At 54.4% G+C, this 25,795-nt stretch overlaps 2 protein-coding genes across 2 annotated transcripts in view; one reads left to right on the forward strand and one right to left on the reverse strand.

Moving 5' to 3' along the window:
• On the forward strand, positions 1–16,072 carry LOC138815026 (sarcoplasmic/endoplasmic reticulum calcium ATPase 1). The gene is made up of 23 exons (XM_070004261.1): positions 1–305; positions 624–641; positions 1,140–1,222; positions 2,632–2,736; positions 3,702–3,840; positions 5,446–5,526; positions 6,063–6,148; positions 6,307–6,604; positions 6,741–6,907; positions 9,274–9,362; positions 9,585–9,687; positions 9,891–10,022; positions 12,293–12,418; positions 12,541–12,759; positions 13,291–13,626; positions 13,768–13,988; positions 14,069–14,271; positions 14,375–14,460; positions 14,549–14,682; positions 14,796–14,913; positions 15,064–15,181; positions 15,426–15,462; positions 15,882–16,072. The coding sequence occupies exons 1-22, from the start codon at positions 188–190 to the stop codon at positions 15,428–15,430; spliced, it is 2,985 nt and encodes a 994-aa protein (XP_069860362.1). The 5' UTR covers positions 1–187; the 3' UTR covers positions 15,431–15,462; positions 15,882–16,072.
• LOC138815027 (rab GTPase-binding effector protein 2-like) overlaps positions 16,054–25,795 on the reverse strand; it is a 15,598-nt gene continuing 5,856 nt past the window's right edge. Inside the window, exons 5-14 of the mRNA XM_070004262.1 lie at positions 24,715–24,825; positions 24,285–24,632; positions 23,304–23,399; positions 23,111–23,209; positions 20,452–20,607; positions 17,828–18,005; positions 17,691–17,702; positions 17,543–17,598; positions 17,174–17,290; positions 16,054–16,701 (exon numbers count right to left, since the gene is read on the reverse strand). Of these exons, the coding sequence (XP_069860363.1) occupies positions 16,600–16,701; positions 17,174–17,290; positions 17,543–17,598; positions 17,691–17,702; positions 17,828–18,005; positions 20,452–20,607; positions 23,111–23,209; positions 23,304–23,399; positions 24,285–24,632; positions 24,715–24,825 (1,275 nt within the window). The 3' untranslated portion in view covers positions 16,054–16,599. The remainder of the gene's footprint in view (positions 16,702–17,173; positions 17,291–17,542; positions 17,599–17,690; positions 17,703–17,827; positions 18,006–20,451; positions 20,608–23,110; positions 23,210–23,303; positions 23,400–24,284; positions 24,633–24,714; positions 24,826–25,795) is intronic.

The following is a 25,795-nucleotide window of genomic DNA, read 5'->3' on the forward strand; positions in this document are numbered from 1 at the left end:
GGCTGCTAGAAGTGGGAAGAGGGGTCAGAGCTTCGTGGAAGGAAGAAAAGGCTGAGGGGGGGGCAGGTGATAAACAGGAAGAAACCCAGACAGGCAGGTGGATACGTTGAGGAAGGCCCCCCCGTAATTGAGAGCGCCCCCCCGGAAGGAACACATCGCCCCCTGGGCCCCCCAAGAAGGGTGCGCAATGGAGGCTGCACACTCCAAGAGCACAGAGGAATGTTTGGCCTATTTTGGGGTGAGTGAGACCACAGGCCTCACCCCGGATCAAGTGAAGCGACATCTGGAGAAATACGGCCCCAATGGTAAGTGTCCCTCTGGGGATAAGCTGGTAATGCCCTCCTGCGCCCACCTCCCGCGCACACAGAAGGGAACTGTCCCCGAAGGGTGTCCCGGGGGAGAACTGGGTCATGGTCTCACGTGGCCGGGCAAAGATTCCGAGAAAACGGGGTCCTGAGCTCTGGAGTTGGGGGGAGGTTTTACGGGATGACCTTGATGAACTTCGGGTGCCCTTTTGATGGTGGCCTGATTCTCTCACCTTCACCAGAGTCCTGGGTACCAGAGGGGCATAAAGCGGAGCCCCAAATGAATAAGTACTTTTTCTTCTTTCTTTCTCTGTGTAGAGCTCCCTGCCGAGGAAGGTAAGTTCCTGGAAACGCTGAGCTCCCACAAAACCTCCCCCCTATCTGTGCCACTCCCTTACCTGCCCTCTGGTTATAGGTCCTACCCCCCTCTTCATTAAAGGCTACATCTTGGGGGTAGAGATTTAACTCAGTACAAGTGCATTTGTGATGCCCTGAGTTTGGTCCTTAGCTCTGAGGAGGAAGAAGAAGAAGAAAAAAAAGGCAATATTTTCCTCCCAAGGACTAGAGTTTGGGGGGGGCTGTAGTCTCCAGGCCCTTTCACCTTGAAGTGTCCCACCCTTGAACAACTGCCGCTCTGTTCTCTAAAGACACTTGTTCTTGGATGCCTTGTTTAAAGACTCTTGTTCTTGCAGCTCTTTGGCATTGAGCTAGCCTGTCCTTATCACCCTAGGGATTCAGGGCACTCTAACCCCTGGCCCCTAACCTACATGCAGTCTCAGACCTTCATCCTTCAGATCTCAACCCCGGGGTTCCCTCCCCTTGCCTCTCCCCCAGGGAAGTCCCTGTGGGAGCTGGTGGTAGAGCAGTTTGAAGACCTCCTGGTGCGGATCCTTCTACTGGCTGCTTGCATTTCCTTCGTAAGTATGGGGGGAGCCTGGGAGGGGGCTGGCTGGGGTATATGGGGGGATCAGAGCTCTGCTCACAGCCATCACCATCCCAGGCCCCCCTAGTCCAGGCCCTCAGCATCCCCAATTTCCCAACCCGGGCTGGGGGAGGTGGGGTGCTGATTCCAATCCTCCCCCATACCCTACGGGCAGGCTTTATTTTAAGCTTAAGGTATGTTCTCAGCCAAAACACTGAAACTAAGCCACCCTCACAGCTTCAAGGGCTTCGAGGGCTCGGGTTACCCCCCAAGTGCCTGGCTCCAGCTGGGACTCACAGGCTGCAACATTCTGGGCACTACAACTCCCAGCATGCCGTGCACCTCTCCATGCCACCCATCCCCAGCATTCTGGCATCTTTGGCCCGCCCTCCCTGGTCTCTAATGCTGATTGGTTGAGGAAAAAAAAAACTGGCTCCTAGAAGCGGGAAAGCACTCCTGGTGCGAAGTTGACTACAGATGCACGCGGAAGCCTGACTAGATCTAGGTTCCCTGTGCGCCTCATTCCCCCATCAGGGTTGTAATTTGGAGTCCTGCGTATTATCAGTCCAGTCTAACTCACTCCTAACCTTTCTGGGCCTCCTTAGGCCCTCACAGCCCTGGCTACCTCTCTCCTGTCCTCGGGACTCTACCTTCAGTCCAGTGTCCACAACCCTCACCATCCCAGCAGGCCATCCTATAGTTTGGAATTTCCTTAACATCGTAGTTTTTAGTCCAGATGGAAGATAAGTCACAGGAGGCAAACCTGCCTCCCTGCCCCTTGGTCTCTTTAACGGAGGCCCTGTCTGCCCCTGCCTCTGCAAATTGGCAGGGCTTCCCTTCTCCCTTCTCAGATTTGCTCCTTGACATTTGCCTGTGGCTGTTGCCTGGCAGTGACAACAGCTGGGGCGGGGTGTGTACAGGAGGCCCCGTAACCTTATCTCCCTGCTCCTGCTCCCTCGTGAAATCAGAGCTTCCCAGCCTTGGCAGTGGGGGAGGGCTGTGGGGGAGGGCTGTGGGTGGGCTAGGTGCCTATGAGGAGCACTGAGTTTTCACCATGGGCTTTGGACTCCTGAGTGATGGCTGGGATGGATGTGTTCCTAGGGCTTGTTGGCCTAGGTATCCCAGAGCTTTGCTTATAAGCCACCGGTTCAGTCAGAGAAACCTGAAAGCATTCCCAGTTAATGCCAAAGTTGTCCATGTGCCTGACCGGTTCGCGCTGAATCATGCCAGCGGCGGTGCCCCTGTGCTCTGAGCCAGCGGTGTACAGAACTTCGCACAGATGTGGGGCTGCAGGCTCTCTCCCCCCCCGCCCCTGTGTACTCCCTCTGTTTCTGCTCACAGGCTCAATCGCATCTGGAACTTGGGTCCTTGTGACCTGTTATTCTCCGTTGCTCTGCTCCTCAGGTGCTGGCTTGGTTTGAGGAAGGTGAAGAGACCATTACTGCCTTTGTGGAACCCTTTGTCATCCTCTTGATCCTCATTGCCAATGCCATCGTGGGGGTTTGGCAGGTTAGCTTTGATCATGTTTCTTGTCCCACCACCTGATGTGATGCTGATACCCCCCATCCCAACTCTAGGCTTCTCCTCCTCTTCCTCTTCTTCCCCATCTCCCTCCTCTTTTTTCTCCTCCTCTTCTTCCTTTCCCTCCTCCTCCTCCTCCTCCTCCATCATCTTTCTCCCTCCTCTGACCCTCTCACATGGCTAGGTCATGTGATAGTGTTAGCACAATCTGGGAGACTGGGAACCACTGTTACTTGCTGGCTGTGTGACCCCGTGCAAACTCCTTTATGTGTCTGAGCCTCAGTTTCCTCATCTATAAAATAGGACTAATAGCCGGGCGCTGGTGGCCCACACCTGTAATCCTAGCTACTCAGGAGGCTGAGATCTGAGGATCACAGTTCAAAGGCAGCTTGGGCAGGAAACTATTCAAGAAAGCTGGAAGAGGCTCTGTGGCTCAAGCGGTAGAGTGCTCACCTTGAGCAAGCTCAGGGACAGTGCCCAGGCCCAGAGTCCATGCGCCAAGACCAGCCCCCATCCCTCCAAAAAAAAAAGGATTAATAACCCTGATATGTGAGTTGAATCAGAGGAACAGGACAGTGCCTGGCACACAGTAAAAACTCAACAAAGACTAATTTGAGTTCCTTCTTTCTCTGATTATACCACCCTCTTCTTCCTTTATCTCTTGTTTCCTGATTTTCATTGATTCTCCTTTCTTCTCTGTCCAAAGCCCTCTTATCTGATTTTAGCCATAGGTGACATTTTCACACACACGTGTATGTGCACAAACATGCACACACACACATGTATGCTGTGGCCGCCTAAGTCTGCCTCTTCTATGAAACCCTATTTCTCCTGAGACTCAGGGCCTCCATCTCTACACCTCCCACCACCCCTCTCTAGTCCACCCAAGCCAGTTCCCTCCCAGTCTCCGATCTTCCTCCCCTTCCAACTGCTTTCCTCCACCTTCCCCTCAGGAGCGCAACGCAGAGAATGCCATTGAAGCGCTGAAGGAATATGAACCCGAGATGGGGAAGGTCTACCGAGCTGACCGCAAGTCAGTGCAAAGGATCAAGGCTCGGGACATCGTCCCCGGGGACATCGTGGAGGTGGCTGGTGAGTTGATGGGGATTGAGTGGTTCAGGATGGGAGGCCTTGGGTCTGATGCCAAGAAAGAGAGAGAGGCTGGTCAGCCCCAAGAGGATGGTGGAGTCTGTGTCTCCTTCCCAGACGCCTCAGGAGGTCACCCGAGGACATTCGGGCCACAGCACCCCCTCCCTTGCAGAGTTTCAGCAGGAACAGCCAGTCCTGTCCCTGAGGCTGCAGGCAGACCCCCTATTCCCCCTCCTCTCCCCTAACACTTGCAAGCAACAGGTGGAACTCAGTCCCTGCCAACGGCCCCATCTCCACCCGCTCTGGGCCTGGCTTCCCTCTCCTTCTACCCCCCCGCCCCCCAAGCTTGGTCAGCTTTCAGTCTTGACCTCTTAGTGCCCTTGAGGCCTCTAAAGGGGAAGGAGTGAGGGCAGAAGGGAGGAGGGGGGCTGAAGCTCAAGCCCCCGGCCATGTAAGGGAAACTCAGGTCCCAGCTCGGGGAGCACGGGACCAGGAGGAGGGAGCTGAAGGAGGGCCCCGCCCCCACGGAGGGACACTTAATGCCGGCCCGGGGAGGGGTGGGGGCCGGGTGGCTAAGATTACTAGTATTCTGCCCCCTTCAGCGGTTTTTATATTTGCCCTGCGCAGGCCTTCCCGTGTTTCCAGGCCGTTGGCTCGGTGGAGCAATCTTTCTAGGCCTCCTTCCCTCTATCACATACACATGTTGCCCCCTGGGGGAAGCTGAGGAGAAAGAGGGCAGGCAGGCTGAAGACCCCAGAGCCCCATGGCGGGGCTGCCCTGTCTCATGGACAGTTTGGAGTCAGTGCCGTGAATGTCTATAAATACCCCTTGAGCTTGGGTGACTGGGCGTCTACGGGACCCGTGGTCTACCTCCTCCCTCCTCTTTCTGCTTGGTCTGTGTGGGACCTTAGAAACACAGGAAAGGAAAGAGGGTGGACTCTGTTGCCGGTGGGACCAGAGCAACATGAGACAGAGGCCCTGGTCCCCCCCAAAAACCTCTGGAGTGTAGCAGGGTATCCTCCAGAGGTAATCACTCCTCTGGGACCCCTCTGTCCCTGCCTTTCCTCTGTTTCCCCCGCCCCCCCCCCCCCCATCCTCTCTGGCTTCACTTTCCTGTTTTTTTTTTTTCTCAACTCCAACCTTTGTCCTGCCAGACCTCTCCACTCCCTGCCATGGCCTCCCTCTGACTCGTCCTGATGTCTGAGTTCTTCTCTTGCCTCTCTTGCTTTTCTCTTCTCTCTCATCCCTTTCCCATCCTTCTTGATTTTTAGTTCGATCATCCCTACTTTCCTGCCTGTTGGTCAGGGTTTGTTGAATAAGCCTGGACTATGTACCCAGGGATTCTGGGAGGCTCCCTTCATATCCTTAAAGCCAGTAGGAAGAGAAGAGTTCATTAGGAGGACAGTTGGAGTGGTTTTCTGGGGGGTGGGGGTGGGGGTTGCTGGTGGAGGTGTCAGGACCACATGCTGAGGGTCTCATGTAAGCCCAGGATGCACACTCTGGGACCTAGAAGATGGACAGTTGAGGGAGTCAGACAGAGATGAGGTTATAGGAAGGAAGAAAAGCACCATTTCCAACGGACCTCCCTCTTCTCTGCTCTCTCCACAGTGGGGGACAAAGTCCCTGCAGACATCCGCATTTTATCCATCAAATCTACCACCCTCCGGGTTGACCAGTCCATCCTGACAGGTCTGCTGGCTTAAGTGGGAGCACTCGGTGGGGGTGACCCGGGTGGCCGGGCACGGGGGAGATGCTAGGGAGATAAAGAGCAACCCACTCACGGTTCTGTAGTAGCAGCAATGTCAGCGGCAGCTGACCTTACTAGGAGACATGGGAGAAGAGGTAGCCATGGGCCATGGCTTCCAAAGGCACACGGGTTCACACAAACCCAGAGAAGCACTCATTTCCTCCAGAATCCTCCTAAACTCTTCAAGTGAGGAGCATGGGATTCTGGGAAAAAGATGGAAGTAACATGGTCACATCTGTGGCTCCACTGGGATGGAGAGGCCAGCGTCCACACCTCCAGGGGACTGGGGCCAAGGTCTTAACTCTAAGGGTCATGACTTCCTCTTTGCCTGGAGCAGCTTCCTCCAGAGGCGGGACTTCCTCCTGGATGGTGGTTTGGTCCCTTACTAGGCAGGCCCCATCCTGCATGGAAGAGAGGAGTTAGGAGCAGGAAGTCAGGGAAAAGGCGGTGACGTTCTCTAAGGCCCCTTTCTCCACAGGTGAGTCAGTGTCTGTCATCAAGCACACTGACCCTGTCCCCGACCCCCGAGCTGTCAATCAGGATAAGAAGAACATGCTCTTCTCGGTGAGTGGTCGAAGACCAGCTGTGAGACGATCAAGCCAGAGGCCCTGGCTTGGGAGAGGAATTTGGTAGCATGAGAAGCCCCTCAGCACAGGAGGGGTACAGTACAAGGGTCCCCCGCCCCCTCACCTGATTCCTTCCTCTTCCTGTACCTCCCCCAGGGTACCAACATCGCAGCCGGCAAGGCCCTGGGCATCGTGGCCACCACTGGCGTAAGCACTGAGATTGGCAAGATCCGAGACCAGATGGCTGCCACCGAGCAGGACAAGACCCCTTTGCAGCAGAAGCTCGATGAATTTGGGGAGCAGCTCTCCAAGGTCATCTCCCTCATTTGTGTGGCCGTGTGGCTCATCAACATCGGCCACTTCAACGATCCCGTCCACGGGGGCTCCTGGTTCCGAGGAGCTATCTACTACTTCAAGATTGCCGTGGCCCTGGCTGTGGCGGCCATTCCAGAAGGTAGGATGGGCTTTCCCTCAGAGACCTTCTCCAGGTCCCAGGGCATAAGACGGACTGTTAGGTAGCTGACCAGAGCCGATCTTCCTCTCTCTCCCCTTGCGATGTTCCTTTCTCAGCATGCCTTCCCTCTCCGCAGGTCTCCCCGCTGTCATCACCACCTGCCTGGCCTTGGGTACCCGTCGGATGGCGAAGAAGAACGCCATCGTGCGGAGCCTGCCGTCCGTGGAGACCCTGGGCTGCACCTCCGTCATCTGTTCCGACAAGACAGGCACCCTTACCACCAACCAGATGTCTGTCTGCAAGGTCAGGGGCGGTGGGAAACCAGTCCTCCAAGCATGGGCTCAGCCCTACACCACTGGTGGCTTCTTGGCCTGGTCTAGGAAACGCTCAAAGGGCAGATACAGAGTCATCCGACCAGCAATGCAAAGGATCAGCTGGTCTTGTTAGAGCAACGGTCTCTATCCCATTCATTGCCACCTGCTGTCTCTGATCCTTTTCAGAGGCCATTGGGGGAAGGTCAATTAGCCCCATTTTTCTGAAGCTCTGGAGGATTTGGCGAGTTGCCAAAGGATACAGTTGATAGGAAGGAGAGCTGGGTGTTGTAGTACATGCCTATAATCCAAGCTACTCAGAAAGCTGAGGTAAAAGGACTGCTTGTGCCCAGGAGTTTAAGGCCAGCTTAGACAATGAGACCCCTCTCTCATAATGTGTATTTGTGTGTGTGTGTGTGTGTGTGTGTGTGTGTGTGTGTGTGTGTACTCAGAGCTTACTTCCAAACTCAAGTCTGTGGGTCCTATTGCTCCTGTCTATGCAGCCAACTGCTCTCCAGAAAGGTCCCATTATGAGAGGGTCCAGCACCCAGCTATGCTAATCCTCGGCAGCATTTCTTTTTATTTTGCTTTTTGATGCTACTAGAATTTGAACTCAGGACTTCATGCTTGCTAGGTAGGAGCTTTACCACCTGAGCCATGCCTTCAGCCCTTTTTGCTCTGCTCTTTTGTTTTCATTTGATTTTGAGATAGACCTTCTTCCTCCTCTTCCTCCTCCTCCTTTTCCTCTTCTTCTTCTTCCTCTTCTTCTTCATCTTTCTCCTCTTCTTCATCTTTTTCCTCTACCTCCTCTTCCTCCTCCTCCTCCTCCTCCTCCTCCTCCTCCTCCTCCTCCTCCTCCTCCTCCTCCTCCACCTCCTCCACCTCCTTCTCCTCCTCCTCCTCTTGCTCCTCCTCTTCTTTTTTAACCCAGATTAGCCTGGATTGTGATTCCCCTATCTATGATTCCACTTTAGTTGATCTAACAGTCAACATGCCACCACATCCAGCTTTTTCTGTTGAGATAGAATCTTTTTGTTGCTGTTGTTGGTTGTGCGGCTTGAATTCTGGGCCTGGGTGCTGATCCTCAGCCCTTCAGCTCAAGGCTAGAGCTCTACCACTTGAGCCACAGTGCTACTTCCAGATTTTTGGTGGTTTTTTGAAGATCAGAGTCATACAAACTTTCCTGCTGGGCTGGCTTTGAATCTCGATCCTCAGATCTCAGCCTCCTGAGATTACAGGCTAATCAGGAGTCCACTGGCCCCCGACTTTGAGATGGAATCTTAAGAACTGGATTGGACCATGATCCCTCCTACTAGCTGGGACGACAGGAGTGCCCAGCTTTTTTATTAGCTTAATTTTTTTGGTAGTATTGTGGTTTTAACGCAGGCTTTTGTGTTCATTTAGCTTGCTTGTTTGGCTGGTATGCTACCACTTAAGCTATACCTCTAGCCCTAGTTTTTTGCTGTTTTTTTCCCCCTTATCTGGTCTCTGAATTGCTATCCACCAGATCTTAGCTTTCTGAGTAGCTAGGAACATAGAAACAAGCCTCCAGTACCCAGCTTGAACAATACTTTTTAGGCCAGAGCATCTAATTTTTTGTTGTTGTTGGTCGTGGGGCTTGAACTCTGGGTCTGAGTGCTGTCCCTCAGCTCTTCAGCTCAAGGCTAGCGCTCTACCACTTGAGCCACAGTCCTACTTCTGGCTTTTTCTACTTATGTGGTGCTGAGGAATCAAACCCAGGGCCTCATGTATGCAAGGCAAGCGCTCTACCCCTGAGCCACCTTCTCAGCCCATAGAGCACCTAATATTTTTTTGCCAGTAGTGGGGCTTGAACTCAGGGCCTGGGCACTGTCCCTGAGCTTCTTTTGCTGAAGGTTAGCACTCTACCACTTGAGCCACAATGCCACTTTCCTAATCTTTTCTCTACTTTGATCCTAGGCATTTGCCTAGGATCAGAGGATCTCTCCATAGATAGATAGATAGTAGATTGATTGATTGATTTATATATGTGTCGCTGACACATTTATCTGATATCTGATATATATATAATATATGCATATGTAATATTAATGTGGTATATGTATGTGTGTCCAGGCTGGCTTCAAACCGTGATTCTCAGATCTCAGCTTCCTGAATAGTTAGAGTTACAGGCATGAGTCACTGGCTCTTGGCTTACATCTTATTTTAATTAAGTGAAAACGTCCCAGCCTGGTTTGATATTAGTTCGGTTTTTAGAACGTGATCACAAAGCCATGGGATGGGGAAGGGGAAGCCAGGGAAGAAGGAAGGCCGGCCTGGATGGGGCAGGGAGAGGTTCCTGAGACCAACATCTGCATGCATATTCTCCTCCCCCTACAGATGTTCATCATTGACAAGGTGGACGGTGATATCTGCTCACTGAATGAGTTCTCCATTACCGGTTCCACTTATGCTCCTGAGGGGGAAGTGTAAGTTATCCCTGCATCCCCCCTCCTCTCGGCACCCCCTACCCCAGATCCCTGGCCCCTGGCTAGCTTTCCCTTCCTTCTTATCTCCCGCCTTCCTTTCCCAACCTGCTTCTCTGCTGCGGCTCTCCCTGTCTTCCTGTCCGCTTGTCTATGGCCCCTCTGCAACTCATCCTCTTCTCTGCCATCTCTCTCCTGCCTTCCTCCCTGCCCGTCCACCACCAGCTTGAAGAATGATAAGCCAATCCGGGCAGGGCAGTATGACGGGCTGGTGGAGCTGGCCACCATCTGTGCCCTGTGCAATGACTCCTCCTTGGACTTCAATGAGGTAACCCCTCCCCACACACACCAAGTGTCTTCTTCCCTTCCATTTGAGAGGGGGTGTCTGTGCCCTGCTCCCCACGAGCAGGAGGAGGAAGGAGTGGGAGGGAGGGGCTGTTGGCTGCTTTCTCGCTCCATGAAAGTGGACTTGGGTGGGAGCAAGGGTCCAGGAGCCGGTCCACCCACTGCCTCCTCCTCTGCCCATCTCAGACCAAAGGTGTCTATGAGAAGGTTGGGGAGGCCACCGAGACGGCGCTCACCACCCTGGTGGAGAAGATGAACGTGTTTAACACCGAAGTGCGAAGTCTCTCGAAGGTGGAAAGGGCAAATGCCTGCAACTCGGTGAGTTGGGGTGCCTACCACAGGCCTTCACTTTACTGCACTCAGCCAGGACCTGCACCCCGAGGTGGGCAAGGCCATTGCTCCTGCCAGGACCTTGTCAGGGCCAGGAGAACTTCAGGGGGCCCCACTGTCCCCACAGTTGTATGGCTTCTGTTGCGACCTCTGTGCCCAAGGAGATTGCTTCGTTTGGTTGTGTCCCAGCTTGGAATGGGCAGGGATGGACCCCAGGACACATTCTGGGACAGCCCTAAGGCAGCTACGACCCCCTCGTCTCTAGAGCACGCTTGTTGGTGCAGATCCCAGTTCTAGTCTAGGGTCTGGGGTGTGCTGCTGCTGCACCCACAGTTGGGGCTTCCCTGCTTCAGCTAGACAGTCACTTTGTTTTCTTTTTTGGTCTAATACTGAGGTTTGAACTCAGGATCTCATGCTTGCTTGACTTGCGTGTGACTCATGGCTGGTGCTCTACCACTTGAACCAGTCCTGTTTTTTTGGTAGACATGTGCCTTGTGGAGTTGGAGATGGAACCTTGCAGACTTTTCTGTTCTTTTTTTTTTCTTCTTCTTCTTTTGACTGTGGGGCTTGAACCCAAGGCCCAGCTGCTGTCTCTGAGTTCTTTTGAGCAAGGCTAGTGCTCTACCACTTTGAGCCACAGTTCCACTTCTGGTTTTCTGGTGGTAAATTGGAGATAAGAATCTCACAGGGATTTTTCTTCCCCGGGCTGGCTTTGAACCATGATCCTCAGATCTCAGCCTCCTGAGTAGCTAGGATTATGGCTGGTATCAAGCAATGGCAATTATGCTATGCTCACTCTGAGCTCTTGTTTGTTTTTATGAGACAGGTTTGTGCTACATATATAGGATTCTTCTGCCTCAACTTCCCATTGCTGGGATTATAAACATGCACTACCAGCTAGGCTGGCACTCTACTGCTTGAGCCATGCCTTTAACTCTTTTTTGTTCTTATTTTTGAGATAGTGTCTTGCATTTTGTCTGGGCCTGTCTGGACAGTGGTCCTCTTATTTATACTTCTTACCATAGTTGAAATGAAAGATATGCACCATCACATCTAGCTTTTCTCTTCAGATGGAGTCTCGTGAACTTTTTTCCCCAGGCTCCCTTGAATTACAGTCCTCCTGTTTTCTGCCTCCTTTTTAATATGAGCCAGACCTTCATTATTGCTTTATTTACTCTAACACAAAAGTAAAGACAACCTAAATATCTACCAAGAGAGGGTTAATTTTTCAATTTTACAAGTAATAGAAACAAAAATTTGTTTTTTAATTTTTATTTTTTTCTATGGCTTAATATCCACATATAGCATGGATATTTAGGGGGGAAAGACAAAGCTGTCATTCAGTCTTGTTTTTGTTTTGCCAATCCTGGGGCTTGAACTCAGGGCCTGGGTGCTGTTCCTCAGCTCTTTCACTCAAGGCTAGTGCTTTACCACTTGGAGCCACAGCACCACTTTGGGGTTTCTGGTGGTTAATTGGAGATAAAAGTCTCACGAACTTTCCTGCCTGGGCTGGCTTCAAACCACAACTCTCAGATCTTGGCCGCCTGATTAGCTAGATTACAGGTGTGAGCCACAGGCACCCAAGGTTTTACAGGATACTTTTTTTTGTCAGCTGTGGGACTTGAACTCAGGGTCTGGGCACTGTCTCTGATCTCTTCTGCTCAAGGCTAGTGCTCTACCACATTGAGCCACAGTGCTACTTCTGGTTTTGTGGTTGGTTAATTGGAGATAAGAGACTCCTGGACTTGCCTGCTCAAGCTGGCATCGAACTGGGATCCTCAGATCTCATCCTCCCGAATAGCTAGGATTCCAGGCGTGAGCCATGGCCTGGTGAGATTACTGTGTGTTAGGCACTGATACTACCACTACGTGTGCTTATTTACATTGAAATTAATTAAAAGTAAATCAAGGTGAAAATGAGAAATTCAGTTCTTCAATTGTTCTGGCCATGGTTATTTCCGTCCTCACTGTAAATTCAGCTGGAGAGAAAGCTGTACAGAGTCTATTGTACTTTAAACACTTGGGAAGGGAAAGAGGAGGTGACTCAGTGGTACACCTCTTCCTAGCATGTATGAGGTCCTGAGTTCAGTCGTGGGTGGCACAAGATGTTGAAACATGGTGGCAACGCGAGTATTGGAATTCTCTCCTTATGTGCTGTGGATACTAGGCTTTGCTTTTGCATTGGCCTTGGCTTGGGGTCTGCTCTGACCTCCGGATCCTCATGGACTGGTGTAAGGACTCTGGCCTCTCCCTCCCAGGTGATCCGTCAGCTGATGAAGAAGGAATTCACACTGGAGTTCTCCCGAGACAGGAAGTCCATGTCAGTCTATTGCTCCCCAGCCAAGTCTTCCCGAGCTGCTGTAGGCAACAAGATGTTCGTCAAGGTCAGCAATCAGAACGTGCCTCCACCGCTTCCTCTTAATCCTAGACCCCTCTGTATGCTCACACCTCCCACTGCACCCTGAAAGGCAGCAGGGGGTCCCTTCATGCTGTGCTGGTTTTCTAGGGTGCCCCCGAGGGTGTCATTGACCGCTGCAACTATGTGCGAGTTGGTACCACCCGGGTGCCGCTGACAGGCCCGGTGAAGGAGAAGATCATGGCCGTGATTAAGGAGTGGGGCACCGGCCGGGACACCCTGCGCTGCCTGGCCCTGGCCACCCGAGACACACCCCCTAAGCGCGAGGAGATGATCCTGGATGACTCAGCCAGGTTCATGGAATACGAGGTGAGCAGATGGAGCTTCCTCCTGTCCTGGAACTTGGGAAGAGGCAGAGTCCCGATCGTCCCTGGCCAGCCTTCCACCACGCTTGTCATTTCCTACTTTATCATCCCAATGGCCACAGACAAGGGGCTGGTGGCTAGCTTCTCAAGGAGTTGAGATCTGAGGATTGAGGTCTGTAGCTGGGGCAAGAAAGTCCATGAGAGTCTTTATCTCCAACTAACCAGCCAAAAAGCCAGAAGTGGAGATGTGACTCAAGTGGTAGAGCACCAGGGACACACACACTGTAGTTACACAGGACATTGAGAAAGCCTTAGCCATCCGCAGGCCAGTCAATGCTACATCATTTTTAGTTATCTGTGGTGCTGGGGAGGGAAGCCAGGGTTTTGTGTGGGCTCAGCATGTGCTCTATCCCAGCTCTGTACAAGGCAGCAAACCTCCACTTCCCAACATCTCCCAGTCAGTCTCCCTGTGTGCCTGTGTCCTGGCTCCTGTCCCAAACTCGCTGTGACCTGGCCTGGCCTGCTGTCTCCCCAGAATGACCTGACATTCGTGGGTGTGGTGGGCATGCTGGACCCACCCCGCAAAGAGGTCACAGGCTCTATTCAGCTATGCCGGGATGCTGGGATCAGGGTTATCATGATCACCGGAGACAACAAGGGCACAGCCATTGCCATCTGCCGAAGAATTGGCATCTTTTCGGAGAGCGAGGAGGTGACGGATCGCGCCTACACTGGCCGTGAGTTTGACGACCTGCCCCTGGCTGAGCAGCGGGAAGCCTGCAGACGCGCCTGCTGCTTCGCCCGCGTGGAGCCCTCCCACAAGTCCAAGATCGTGGAGTATCTGCAGTCCTACGATGAGATCACAGCCATGGTGAGGAGTCACACGGGGTCCCGGGGCGGGGAGGTGTCTGATTGTCCACACGATGCTCCTGGAACACTGGTGACATGAATGCAGGGAGTGGCCCGTGCGTGCTTGTGTGTGGACAGGCCCTGAGCCCATCTCCTCCTCCAGACAGGGGACGGTGTCAATGACGCCCCTGCCCTGAAGAAGGCTGAGATTGGCATTGCGATGGGATCTGGCACTGCGGTGGCCAAGACAGCCTCTGAGATGGTGCTGGCTGACGACAACTTCTCCACCATCGTGGCGGCGGTGGAGGAAGGCCGGGCCATCTACAACAACATGAAGCAGTTCATCCGCTACCTCATCTCCTCCAACGTGGGCGAGGTGGTCTGGTGAGTAGCCCGGGGCTAAGAGGGAGTGACATGGGGACTTGGGGGCCCGGACTTGACGTGTGACCGCCTTTCTCCCGCAGTATCTTCCTCACAGCGGCCTTGGGGCTGCCCGAGGCCCTGATCCCTGTACAGCTCTTGTGGGTGAACTTGGTGACTGATGGGCTCCCAGCCACTGCCCTGGGCTTCAACCCACCAGACCTGGACATCATGGACCGGCCCCCCCGGAGTCCCAAGGAGCCCCTCATCAGTGGCTGGCTCTTCTTCCGCTATATGGCCATTGGGGGTAAGCAGGAACCCCATCGTCCTTCCCAAGGCTTGGATCACTAACTGTCCTTCACCCAGCCGCCACCACCCCGATAGTGACTTCCCGCTTCTCCCCATCACAGGCTATGTGGGTGCAGCCACGGTGGGCGCAGCAGCCTGGTGGTTCTTGTACGCAGAAGATGGGCCTCACGTCTCCTACAGCCAGCTGGTAGGAGGGGGGCCGAGGGAAGGGCAGCAGGAGGACAGCAGGAGGGCAGCAAAGAGGGATCTCAGGCCCCCGACTCTTGTCCCCGCAGACTCACTTTATGCAGTGTACCGAGGACAACCCAGACTTTGGCGGCCTGGACTGTGAGATCTTTGAGGCCCCCGAGCCCATGACCATGGCCTTGTCCGTGCTGGTCACCATTGAGATGTGCAACGCTCTCAACAGGTAGGCCTGCCCACCTGCTCCTGAGCCCCCTGCCCTCAGCCTCAGCCTCCCTGCCTCCCTGCCTCCTCACTGTGCCTCTCTCCTGTCCACGCCGCCCACGCCTCCACACACAGCCTGTCTGAGAACCAGTCTCTGATGCGGATGCCGCCCTGGGTGAACATCTGGCTGCTGGGCTCTATCTGCCTGTCCATGTCCCTCCACTTCCTTATCCTCTATGTCGACCCGCTGCCGGTGAGCCATGGGGGGCCCGGCCTCGCGCTCTGGAGGCTCTGATGGGAAGGTGGAATGGGGGAGGGGGGAGCAGCAGGTGCTTCCTTTCCCCTCCTACGGGGATGCTGTCCTTCCTCACGACGATTGTCTCTCCCCGCCGCCCCCCCCCAGATGATCTTCAAGCTCCGGGCCCTGGACTTGAATCAGTGGCTCATGGTCCTGAAGATCTCCCTTCCAGTCATTGGGCTGGATGAGCTCCTCAAGTTCATTGCTCGGAACTACCTGGAGGGTAAGGCCCGCCCCTGTTCTGACCCCGCAGCCTGGGCCCTGAGCCCCACTTTTGCCCTTTGCGCCGCGAGCATGCGCGTGCGCGCGTCCTCTGTTTCAGGTGGTAAGTTCTTGGCCCTGGTGGGACCAGTGTCCCCAGGGAGGCGCAGCCCAGGCCCCCTCCCCACTCCGTTGCACCTGGGCGGGTCGCTGTCCAGGCCGCTGCCCCTTCGATAATGGCCTCTCTCTGTCCTCTCTGGCCGTAGGATAACCACCCCTCCATGTCTTTGAACCGTGTCACAGGTATTGCCCCTTCCTGCCCGGCTGCTGCGCCCTGCCGCTCGCTCCCAGCCCGCGCGTCCCTGCGGTCGCTCGCGCTCTCCACGGCTCCCCCTTGAGCCGTGGCCGCTGCCCTGCGCTTCCACACAGCTGCGCAAAGCCGCCCTCAGCGTGGGCACCAGCATCTCTGGGTCCTGCCCACCCGCTGTCCGCAGGGGGCAGGCCTGGCCACCCGCAGGCGCCATTACTGCTGCGCTGCGCTGCGCTGAGCGCGCTGGCTGGCACTGGGGGTCTCCGCTGCTGGAGCTGCGGTGGCTGGGGCGGGCTGGGGTCTGGGACACAAGTGAGTTCGGGAGGTGAGTGATCACTGAGCCGCGCTGCTCCGGGAGTCAGCGCCTCTCCCTCCAGGCCCATGGCTCCATCCCTCCCCTTTCTCCTTTCAGATCCAGAAGATGAGAGAAGGAAGTAACCAGCCCCCCGCCCCCCCGCCCCCCCAGTGTGACACCTCCCGCAGAGCGGTGGCACACCTTCCCCGACTTCTTCCCCCCACCCCCCTGACATCCCCCCTGAAATTTGGAACCCCACCCCACCCCCACCCCGTGGGGCTTCAGGGGCAACTGACTGAGCTGCTTATTTATTGAAAATAAATGACAGAAAAAAACTCTGGCCTCGCCTCTGCTCGCGCCTTGGGCCCGCGCCAGGCCCGCGGACAAGCGCCCTAGTGTCATGCAGTCCAGGGAGCGGCCGCCCACCGCAGGGCACGCGTGGAGGACCTGCTGATACCGGAGGGCTGGCCGCCACCACGCGCCGGGCTGGCTGCAGGAGACATCTACCTAGACCCCCCGGCAGGGGCAGGGGGGGAAGGGCGAGCGGGCCCAGAAGGCGGCATGGCAGCCAGAAAGCCGCAGGCCTCAGCCTGCACCTTTGGTTCTGGGAGGGGGCTGGGCCTCACGCGGGTGTCATCCCTGAGAGCAGAAGGGCCGGTCATCCTGGGAGGAGGTGCTGGGGGGTGCGCCTCCCCCCCCTCCCCGCCCCCCAGGCCTAGAGAGGGTGGACTGCATCCTGAGCCCCACAGCCCAGACCCCGGGGGGCTGGGAGGAGAAGGACAGGTCCTCCCTAGGATGGGAGGGGACAGGGACCAGTGGCTTCTGGCCTGGCCCCTCAGGTGTCCTTGATGTCCCTGACATCCCTCAGAGGTGCCTCATCCATGATGCTTCGAACTTGCTCCAGAGTCTCCGCCTGGCGTATCCGCTCCAGGCGCACCTGCGGGTTGGGCAAGGAATGCAGGGTGTGGCTGCAGGGCCTATGGAAGAGCATTCTATGACTAAGATACATAAAAAAGAGCTTCCATTTTTTTTTTTTTGAGCAATAGCTTGTGGGGAGAGACCAGTCTCAGAAGGAGGAAGAGGTATCCTGCAATGAGGGGTCTGCTCTTTTTTGGGGGGGAGGTTGGTCATGGGGAACTCTGGGCCTGGGCGCTGTCCCTCAGCATTTCAGCTTAAGGCTAGCACCCTACCACTTGAGCCACAGCCCCACTTCCAGCTTTTTCTGCTTATGTGGTGCGGAGAAATCGAACCCAGGGCCTCATGCATGCCGGGCAAGCGCTCTACCACTGAGCCACCTGCCCAGCTCTGAAGGGATTGCTCATGGAAGACAGGGACGCGTCACCGGCCCTGGGGTCACCAACACGGGCACTGGGAGCCAGGGCAGTCTGATGGGAGGGGCCGGGCTGTACCTGGAGGGCCTGGGAGAGGCGCACGAAGTCCCTCTGCACTTGCTCACTGGTCTCCAGCTCTGCCTGCAGCCGCAGTGTCTTAGCCCTCTGCTCGGAGAGGAGGTCTGTGAGCTGGCCCTGCAGGGGCAGGAGGGTGAGCTGGAGCCTGGCTTACTTTGGGCTAGAAGGGAGGGTGACCAAGACAGTGAGAGCACCCACACTGCTGCCCTCGATACCACCCAACTCTATCTCCTCTGCCCAGCTGCGGCCTGGCCAGGAGGAAGGATTTCTTGCGGCCTGGGTGGGGCAGGGCACGGGGCCCTGAGGGTCCTGTGTACACGGCTGCCCAGTCCCTTCTCATCCAGGGCCAGGAGCCGGGTTCAGCCTCACCTTGCCGTGCTCCTGCTGGAGCCGCTCTACCTCGGTCCTCAGGCTGCACAGGGAGGCTGGGAAGTCAGGCGAAGGAGCTGGCATCAGGCCCATACCATCTCTTTCCCTACCGCAGCCCAGCCCAGGCAGGGTGCCAGCCACTACTCACCCTCCAGCACCTCTGCAGGAAGAAAGAGAATGGTCATGGCTGATTCTGCTGGGCTCCCAACCTGCGGCCTACACCCTGACCCAGGCAGGCCCTGCAGAAGGTCGGGGACCCTCTTCCCTTGTCACCTCTTCCCTCACCTGCCTCCTCTCGCTGCACCCTCAGCTGCCCCTCCAGGCTGGCTTTGGCCACTGTCTCCTCCTCCAGCGCCTCCCGTAGTGTCACGATCTCGATGCGCAGGCGCTCAGCCTCATGCTCCTGTGCCTGCTGCCGGGCCCACGCCCCCTGCCGTGTGCACTGCACCAGCTGCTGCAGCTCCTGGGGGAACACGAGTGGCCAGCTGGGCACAGGGCAGAAGAAGAGGGAAGGGGCTACTGGCCATTGAGGATGGTTGGAAGGAAGGAAGAACATGGTTAGAAAAGTAAAAGACCAGCTGGGCACTAGTAGCGCACGCCTATAATTCTAGCTATTCAGGAGGCTGAGATCTGAGGATCGTGGTTCAAAGCCAGCCTGGGCAGGAAAGTCTATGAGAGTTTTATCTCCAATTAATCACCAGAAAAAAGGAAGTGGCGCTGTGGCTCAAAGCAGTAGAGCACTAGCCTTGAGCAGAAAAAAGCTCAGGGACAATGCCCAGGCCCTGACTTCAATCAAATGGAACAAAGGACAGATAAACATTGGTTCTGCGGTGGGAGTGAAGGGGCCCAAGGGCCTGTGCATCCTATCCAAGACTCGAGGAAGGGTGCATTAAGAAAGTTCCAGAAAGTTTCAGAAAATCACCTTGATTAAGATTTCTTTAGAAAGCTCATGGGCCACTCTAGAAGGATCTCTACTATGTATGTAATGAATTTATACAAAAAAGCCAGGGGATGGTGGCTCACACCTATAATCCTTGCTATTCAGGAGGCTGAGATCTCAGGATAGCAGTTTGAAGTCAGCCTGAGCAAAAAAGTCTGTGAGACTCTTATCTCCAATTAGCTACTCAGAAAACTGGAAGTGGTGGATTGCTACCCTTCAGCAAAAGAAGCTCAGGGACAGTGCCCAGGCCCTAAGTTCAAGCCCAGGACTGGTACCAAGAAAAAGAAAAGAAAAGAAAAGAAAAGGAAAGGAAAGGAAAGGAAAGGAAAGAAAGAAAGAAAGAAAGAAAGAAAGAAAGAAAGAAAGAAAGAAAGAAAGAGAGGGAGGGAGGGAGGGAGGGAGGGAGGGAGGGAGGGAGGGAGGGAGAAAGAAGAAAGAAAAAAAAAGAAAGAAAGAAAAGAAAGAGAAAGAAAGAAAAGAAAAAGAAAGATAGATTACACAAAAAAGAAAAAAAGGACAAAACCAATCCAAGGAGAGGCACAGAAATAAATGTGAACAGCGCCTCTCAGTAGAGGGGGTCTTCCAGGATCTTTATGTTTCATAAATGAAGTTGCCATTAAACTGTATTATTAATAAATTAAACCATCAAATGCTATGCATAGATCATGATAGGAGGACTCAAAGATGATGATGAATTCAAACAGGGCTGAGAGGGGGCTCAAGTGGAAGAGCACCTGCCTGACAAGTTTGAGCTCAAGGCCCTGAGTTCAAATCATACTACCAGAAAGAAAAAGACAAGCAAAACAAAAAATCAAACAGTGCCAGACATGGTGGGAGGAAGAAGCAGAAAGATCACAGTTGGAGGCCAACCTAGGCAATGTTAGTTTGGGATCATACTTGCAAAACAAACTAAAAGATAACTGGAGGCATGGCTCAAGTGGTGGAGCACTTGCTGACCAAGTAAGTGCAAGGCCTTGTGTTCAATCCTTAGTATTAAGGAGAGGAAGGAAGAGAAGGAAGGAGTTTTTTTTTTAATTGGTCATGAGGCTTGAACTCTGAGTCTGGGTGCTGTTCCTGAGCATTTCAGCTCAAGGCTAGCGCTCTACCACTTGAGCCACAGTGCTACTTCCAGTTTTTGGGTGGTTTATTGGAGATAAGAGTCTCAAGGACTTTTCTGCCTGGGCTGTCTTTGAACAGTGATCCTGAGATCTCAGCCTCCTGAGTAGCTAGGATTACAGGCGTGAACCACCAGTGCCCGGCTAAATTTTTTTTTTTGGGGGTCCGATCGTGGGGCCTGAACTCTGGGCCTGGGCACTGTCCCTCAGCTCTTCAGCTCAAGGCTAGCGCTCTACCACTTGAGCCACAGCGCCACTTTTGGCTTTTTTCTTTTTGCTTACGTGGTGCTGAGGAATCGAACCCAGGGCCTCATGCATGCAAGGCAAGCGCTCTACTACTGAGCCACCTTCCCAGCCCCTGAAGGTTTTTTTTAAAGCTAGCAAACAGTACCAGCCGCGGTGGCACATGCCTGTAGTGACAGTACTTGGGAGGCAAAGGCAGTTGGACGGTGAGTTTGAAGCCTGTCTAGACTACTCAGGGAGACCCTGTTTCCAAAGAAAACAAACCAAGGAGATGCAAGGACTGGGGCTGAGGCTCAGCAGCAGAACACTTGTCTTGCACCGTCGAGGCCTGAGGCTCCACCCCAGCAATGCAAAAATGAAAGCAAACCAAATAGCTGCCTCGTTCGCATCAAGCACTCCGTTAGCACTCATTTCATGCTAACACCGGAAAACAGCTCCATTCCCTTGATCAGATGAAGAAGCTGAGTTGTAGGGAAGTCAACTGTGTTGGCCAAGGTGGCACAGTACTACAGCCGGCTTTGGGCCTTTGGTCACAGGCCTTGCTCTATTCTTCCGGGAGAGGAAGGAAGGATGGGGTGGCCGCTGGCTCTTGATGGCCACATCACACTTACCTGCACGGAGCTGGGCAGTGCCTCCTCCTCGCCCTGGCGCTGCGCTAGGTCCGGGTGGGCTGCGGATGGCAGCTGCTCAGCCCGGAGCCCTTGGTTTTCCTCATTGAGCCGCTTCACCTCGTGGCGCAGGCACTTGTGGGAGGTGGCCAGTTCTGCCTGGGGACGGAGAGTGAAGCGAGACCTTGAGAGACAGTCGCCAAGGCCTGCCCCTGCACGGCGGCCAGATGCCGGCCCCTGCTTGTGGGCCCAAGCTCTTCCCATGCTGCAGCCAGTGGGAGCATCTCGTCTGTGCCTGCATGTTTTACTTTAATTTTTCGTGCCAGTATTGGTGCTTGATATTGTTACTCGGGATTTAGGGCCTCATGCTGCTATTTAGCTTTTTTGTTCAAGGCTAGCACTCTTATCACCAGAGTCACAGCCCCAACTTCTGGCTTTTTTGGTGGTTAATTGGAGATAAGCATCTTATGGACTTTTCTGCCCAGGCTGGCTTCAAACCCCAAGCCTCAGATATTAGCCTCTTGAATAGCTAGGATTACAGGCATGAGCCACTGGTACCTGGCTTACAGGTCTTATTTTTAAGACAGGATCTCACTATGTAGTCAAGACTGGCCTGGAGATGGGCACTGGTGGCTCACACCTGTAATCCTAGCTACTCAGGAGGCTGAGATCTGAGGATCACCGTTCAAAGACAGCTCAGGCAGGAAAGTCCTTGAGACTCTTATCTCCAATAAACCACCAGAAAACCAGAAGTGGCACTATGGCCCAAATGGTAGAGTGCTCACCTTGAGCTGAAGAGCTGAGGGACAGCGTCCAGGCCCAGAGTTCAAGCCCCACAACCGACCAAAAAAAAGACTGGCCTTTAACTCACAATTCTCACACCACAACCACATAAGTGCTGGGATTACAGGCATGCACCACCATGCTTGGCAATGTGTTTTGTTTAAGGCCTAAAGTAATTGTGAACTTGGACGTGGTGCTGTGGCTCAAGCAGGAGAGTGCTCACCTTGAGCTGAAGAGTGCAGGGACAGCACCTAAGCCCAGAGTTCAAGCCCCATGACTGACAAAAAATAAAATTAAAGTAATTGTGAACTTTAAATTGGGAGGCAAGTTGAGTGGACATGGCTCACAACTGTAATCCTAGCTATTCAGGAAGCCAAGATCTGGAAGATCACAGTTTGAAATCAGCCTTGGCAGGAAAGCTCACTACATTCCACTTCAAAATAACCAGCAAGCCCGGTGCCGAGTAGCTGGTGCCAGCTACTCAGGAGGCTGAGATCTGAGGATTGCGGTTCAGAGCCAGCCTGGGCAGGAAAGTCTGTGAGACTCATCTTCAATAAACCACCAGAAAACGAGAAGTGAGGCTGTGGCTCAAATGCTCGCCTTGAGCTGAAGAGCTCAGAGACGGCGCCCAGGTCTAGAGTTCAAGCCCCACAACCAACAACAACACCACCAAAAAAAAACAGCAAAAAGCAGAACCAGAGATGTAACCCACATAGTAGAACACCAGCTATGAAGAAGCAAGCCTGAGCAATTATGAGACCCCAATACTGAAAAGTTTTCTTCAATATATTACACACACACACACACACACACACACACACACACACACACACACACAAACACAAACACACACACACCCCACGCATGCACACACACGTATAGGCACCTGAAATTCATGTCTATAATCCTAGCTACTCAGGAAGCTGAGATCTGAGGATCACTTCACTGTTCAAAGCCAGCTCAGGCAGTAAAATTCATGAAACTCTTATCTTCAAATTAACCACTAAAAAGATGGAAGTAGAGCTGTGGCTCAAGCAGTAGAATGCTAGTGTTGAGCAAAGAAAAAGCTCAGGGATGCCATCCAGGTCCTGAAATCAAACCTCAGGACTGACAGACAAAAACAAATAAATAAAGACACAATATGTCCACAATCCAGATTCCTATTTTTCTTTGCAAAATCAGAACAGCCGGCTTCTTGGAGCCCACACCTCAGGGCGGGAACAGTGGCATTATGGGATGGGACCCCCTTCCCACACATCCTTCGTCTGCCAGGCGGCCCACTGCACCCCCGGCCTTACATCTGACCCGTTTACTCACTGAGCCCTCCTCTCTGGTCTTGGCAAGTATCTGCAAACTAAGGTCCATTATTTCGGTTTTACAGCTAGTGAAGCATGGAGTTGATTCAAGAACACACAGCTCAGACAGGTGTGGTGCCTCATGACTGCAATCTCAGCTACTTGGAAGGCAGAGACTGGGAGGCCAGGTATTGAGCCTCGTCCGAGGAAAACATGATGGAGACACCCTTCTCAACCAACAAGCTGGGTATGGTGTTAGGTACCAGTGATACCAGGGACAGGGAGACAGTAGGTAGGAGGACCGTATAGTCTGAGGCAGGCCCTACGAAAACAGTGCAAGACCCTACCTGAAAAAATAAGGTAAAAAGGGCTGGCAGTGTGGCTCAGTGGTAAGAGCACCTGCCTGACAAGCTCAAGGTTAATCTCAAGGAAAATGAGAACTCTGGCACTGCTAGATGATCCCCCAAACCCTTTACCTACCAGGCACTATTTCCAGAGAAAGACCAGAGCTGCAGGGAGGAGGGCCAAGGCCTCCCCAGACCCTCCCCAGTCCTGCCCACCCTCCCGCCCTGCCAGGCGCTCACCATCTGCAGCTGCACGCGCTCCTGGGCCTGGCTCACGGTGCCCTGCAGGGTCCGGAGCAGCTGCTCTGAGTTCTGGACCTGGGCCAGGAGGACCTGCATCTGGGGATGGAAGGAGGCAGAGAGATCAGGGAACTCGGAGGGGGCAGCGGGCGGCCAGAGGCCAGGCAGGGGCGGGCGCAGAGCTGGGACCCACCTGCTTGGCACAGTCCTCGGTACTCCGCCTCAGGCCCTCTTGCAGCTCATCCCGCTGCTGGCTGACAGTCTCCAGGTCCTTCTGCAGCTGCCGCCCCTGCCACAGACCCATGCCTCAGTCCCCAGGTTTCCCCTCCAAAGGGTGGCCGTGCCGTGAGGCACACGCTGTTTGCCAGGAGTGTGGAGTGTGTCAACCTGACCTTCATTACCACAACGGGCACTTGGCAGGCCCCGCCCGCCCAGGATCCCTCCAAAGTGGGTACCAAGTCTACCGCCCTTCTGGTCTCTGCTACCATCTCTTTACCATCTCCTGGTCTCATCTCTACCTCTCTTAATTCCTGTCTGTCTGTCTGACTCTCTCTCTCTCTCTCTTTCGGTATACTGGGAAATGAACCAGAACCTTGAATGTCTATCAAAACTCTACCACTTGAGCCAGATGCTGGTGGCTCATGCCTGTAATCCCAGCAACTCAGGAGGTTGAAATCCGAGGACTGCGCTTTGAAGCCAGCACAGGCAAAAAAGTACCTGAGACTTTTATCTCCAATTAACCAGCTAAAAGCCCAAATTGGAGCTGTGGCTCAAATGACAAGAGCCCTCTGCCTAGTGAGCAGGAGGCCCTGAGTTTCAAACCCTAGTACTGCCCCTCCCAACAGCCTCTTCCCCCACCATCCAGACCTCAGCTCCAGTCTTTGTGAGTCTCCCATTTTGCCAGTTTCTCACACCTCTTCCATTTTCTTTGTGGTGGAACTGGGGCCGAGTCTGGGGCCGCACACACATTAGCAGGCCCTGTGCTGCTTGCTGCTCTAGTTTGGTTGTGGGCATCTCACTCCATGATAATGCCCCTCAAGTCTGTGTCTGTGCCTGGCTCGGTTCCCTGAGAGGTATTGCTCTCCTGTCCTGTGGCACCCCAACTCTTGCTCTAGCATGGGCTCTGGACTCATCGAAGCTAGATGCCCACAAGCTGCTTGCCCGGTCCACGTACCTCCACCTGCAGCTGCTCCCACTGAGTGTCTGGCACCAACTGGTACCCAGGAGGGGGCAGGTAGATGCCCTCAGGGACCAGGGTGCCAGTGGACACCAGAGAGGCCGTCTCTTCCTGCTCTGGGCTCAGGCCATGGCGTCCACGGGGCAGGGAGGCGCTGCTGCCGGCCCCTCCCAGCGAGAAGGAGGTGATGGACGCGCTGTCATCACAGTTGTGGGCGAAGGCCTCAGCCGCGGGCCCCCCATCTCCGCTCAGCTCTTCCAGGGGCTCCAGTGGGGGAGATGGGTTTCGGGACAGAGGTAATGACTCTGCAGAGCTATGTAGGGCAGGGGGCAGCCGGGGTCGTCTCTAGGGAACGATGCGGGGAAGAAGCTGAGGGCTGCGTCCTGGGGGTGCCCTCCTCCCCTGGGCTCCCCCGAGCTCCCCTCACCTGGATCTCCTGGATCAGCTCCTCAGCCTTCAGCAGCTTCGCCTTCAGCTCCTGGATCTCCTGCTCCATGGGCAGCACAATCTCCCGCAGCTTCTCTGAGTCCTCGTGGGCCTGCAGGGGATGGGGAGGGCAACGAGATAGACCCTCAGGTCTGCTCCAGGCTTTCCTTCAGCCCCGCAGCTCCTGGAATCTTCCTGATCTTTTTGTCTGACCCAATGCAGTTGGAAGAACACAGGGGTCTGAGGGCTGTGGGCCTTGTTCCAGGGCCTAAGTCAGGAAAGCATCCTGTCTCCTTGCCCTCTTACAAACCATAGCTTTCTTCACTAACATCCAACTTGCATGTGCACACGTGTGTGTGTGTGTGTGTGTGTGTGCTAAATTGAGTGTTTAATCACCTGCCACCAACCCTCATCTTACCTGACACATCCTCCCTCCCTCAAGTCCTAAGTAGAAGGCTGACCATTTCCTCTCTGTCGCTTTTTCAAGTTTGGGATCCTGCTGAACTCGCAGAGTCAACAGTCTCTGGCCATCTCTGCTTGGCTCCTCTACCTCACAGAATCAACGCCAAACCAAACCCACAACTGCCTCACCCATCCCAGGGCTGGGCAGTGAGAAGCGCCTGCCTCCCACCCAGGCCCCAGAGGCAGGAAGCTGCTAGTCATCGTCTACTGGCCACCGCCCCACGCTGCTTCCACCTCTTGAGTCACTCAAGACTCCCACACAAGCTCCTTTAACCTCCAAGTCTATAGAGAGGGCTGGTTCCACCTAAAGTCCTGGCCCATGCCATGGGGCACATGGCAGCTCAATATAGGGGGAGCTCCAGAATCGGCCTTACTACTCCTTCTGGCCCCAGAGGGGCTGTGTCTGAGCCAAGCCATCCGGTGCAAGGGTCGTGAAGGAACCCTGGATGCAGTAGCAGTAGCAGCAGCCGAGGGCAGGACTGTGGAAAGGAAGCCTTTTCTTTCCAGGTCCCCTGTTATGTACTAGGGCTTGAACTCAGAACCTGGGCACTGTCTCTGAGTTTTTTTCTCTCTCAAGACTAGCACTCTACCACTGGAGCCACAGCTCCACTTCTGGCTTT

This window comes from Dipodomys merriami, unplaced genomic scaffold, assembly GCF_024711535.1.
Source record: "Dipodomys merriami isolate MVZ:Mamm:240054 unplaced genomic scaffold, mDipMer1.0.p SCAF_62, whole genome shotgun sequence".
NCBI classification, from domain to species: domain Eukaryota; kingdom Metazoa; phylum Chordata; class Mammalia; order Rodentia; family Heteromyidae; genus Dipodomys; species Dipodomys merriami.

Coding starts and splice junctions, on each gene's coding strand:
- LOC138815026 (XM_070004261.1), top strand. CDS start 188: ATGGAGGCTGCACACTCCAAGAGCACAGAGGAATGTTTGGCCTATTTT. Junction 6,605..6,740: donor TGTGGCGGCCATTCCAGAAG/GTAGGATGGGCT, acceptor CCCTCTCCGCAG/GTCTCCCCGCTGTCATCACC. Junction 12,419..12,540: donor GCAACAAGATGTTCGTCAAG/GTCAGCAATCAG, acceptor CTGGTTTTCTAG/GGTGCCCCCGAGGGTGTCAT.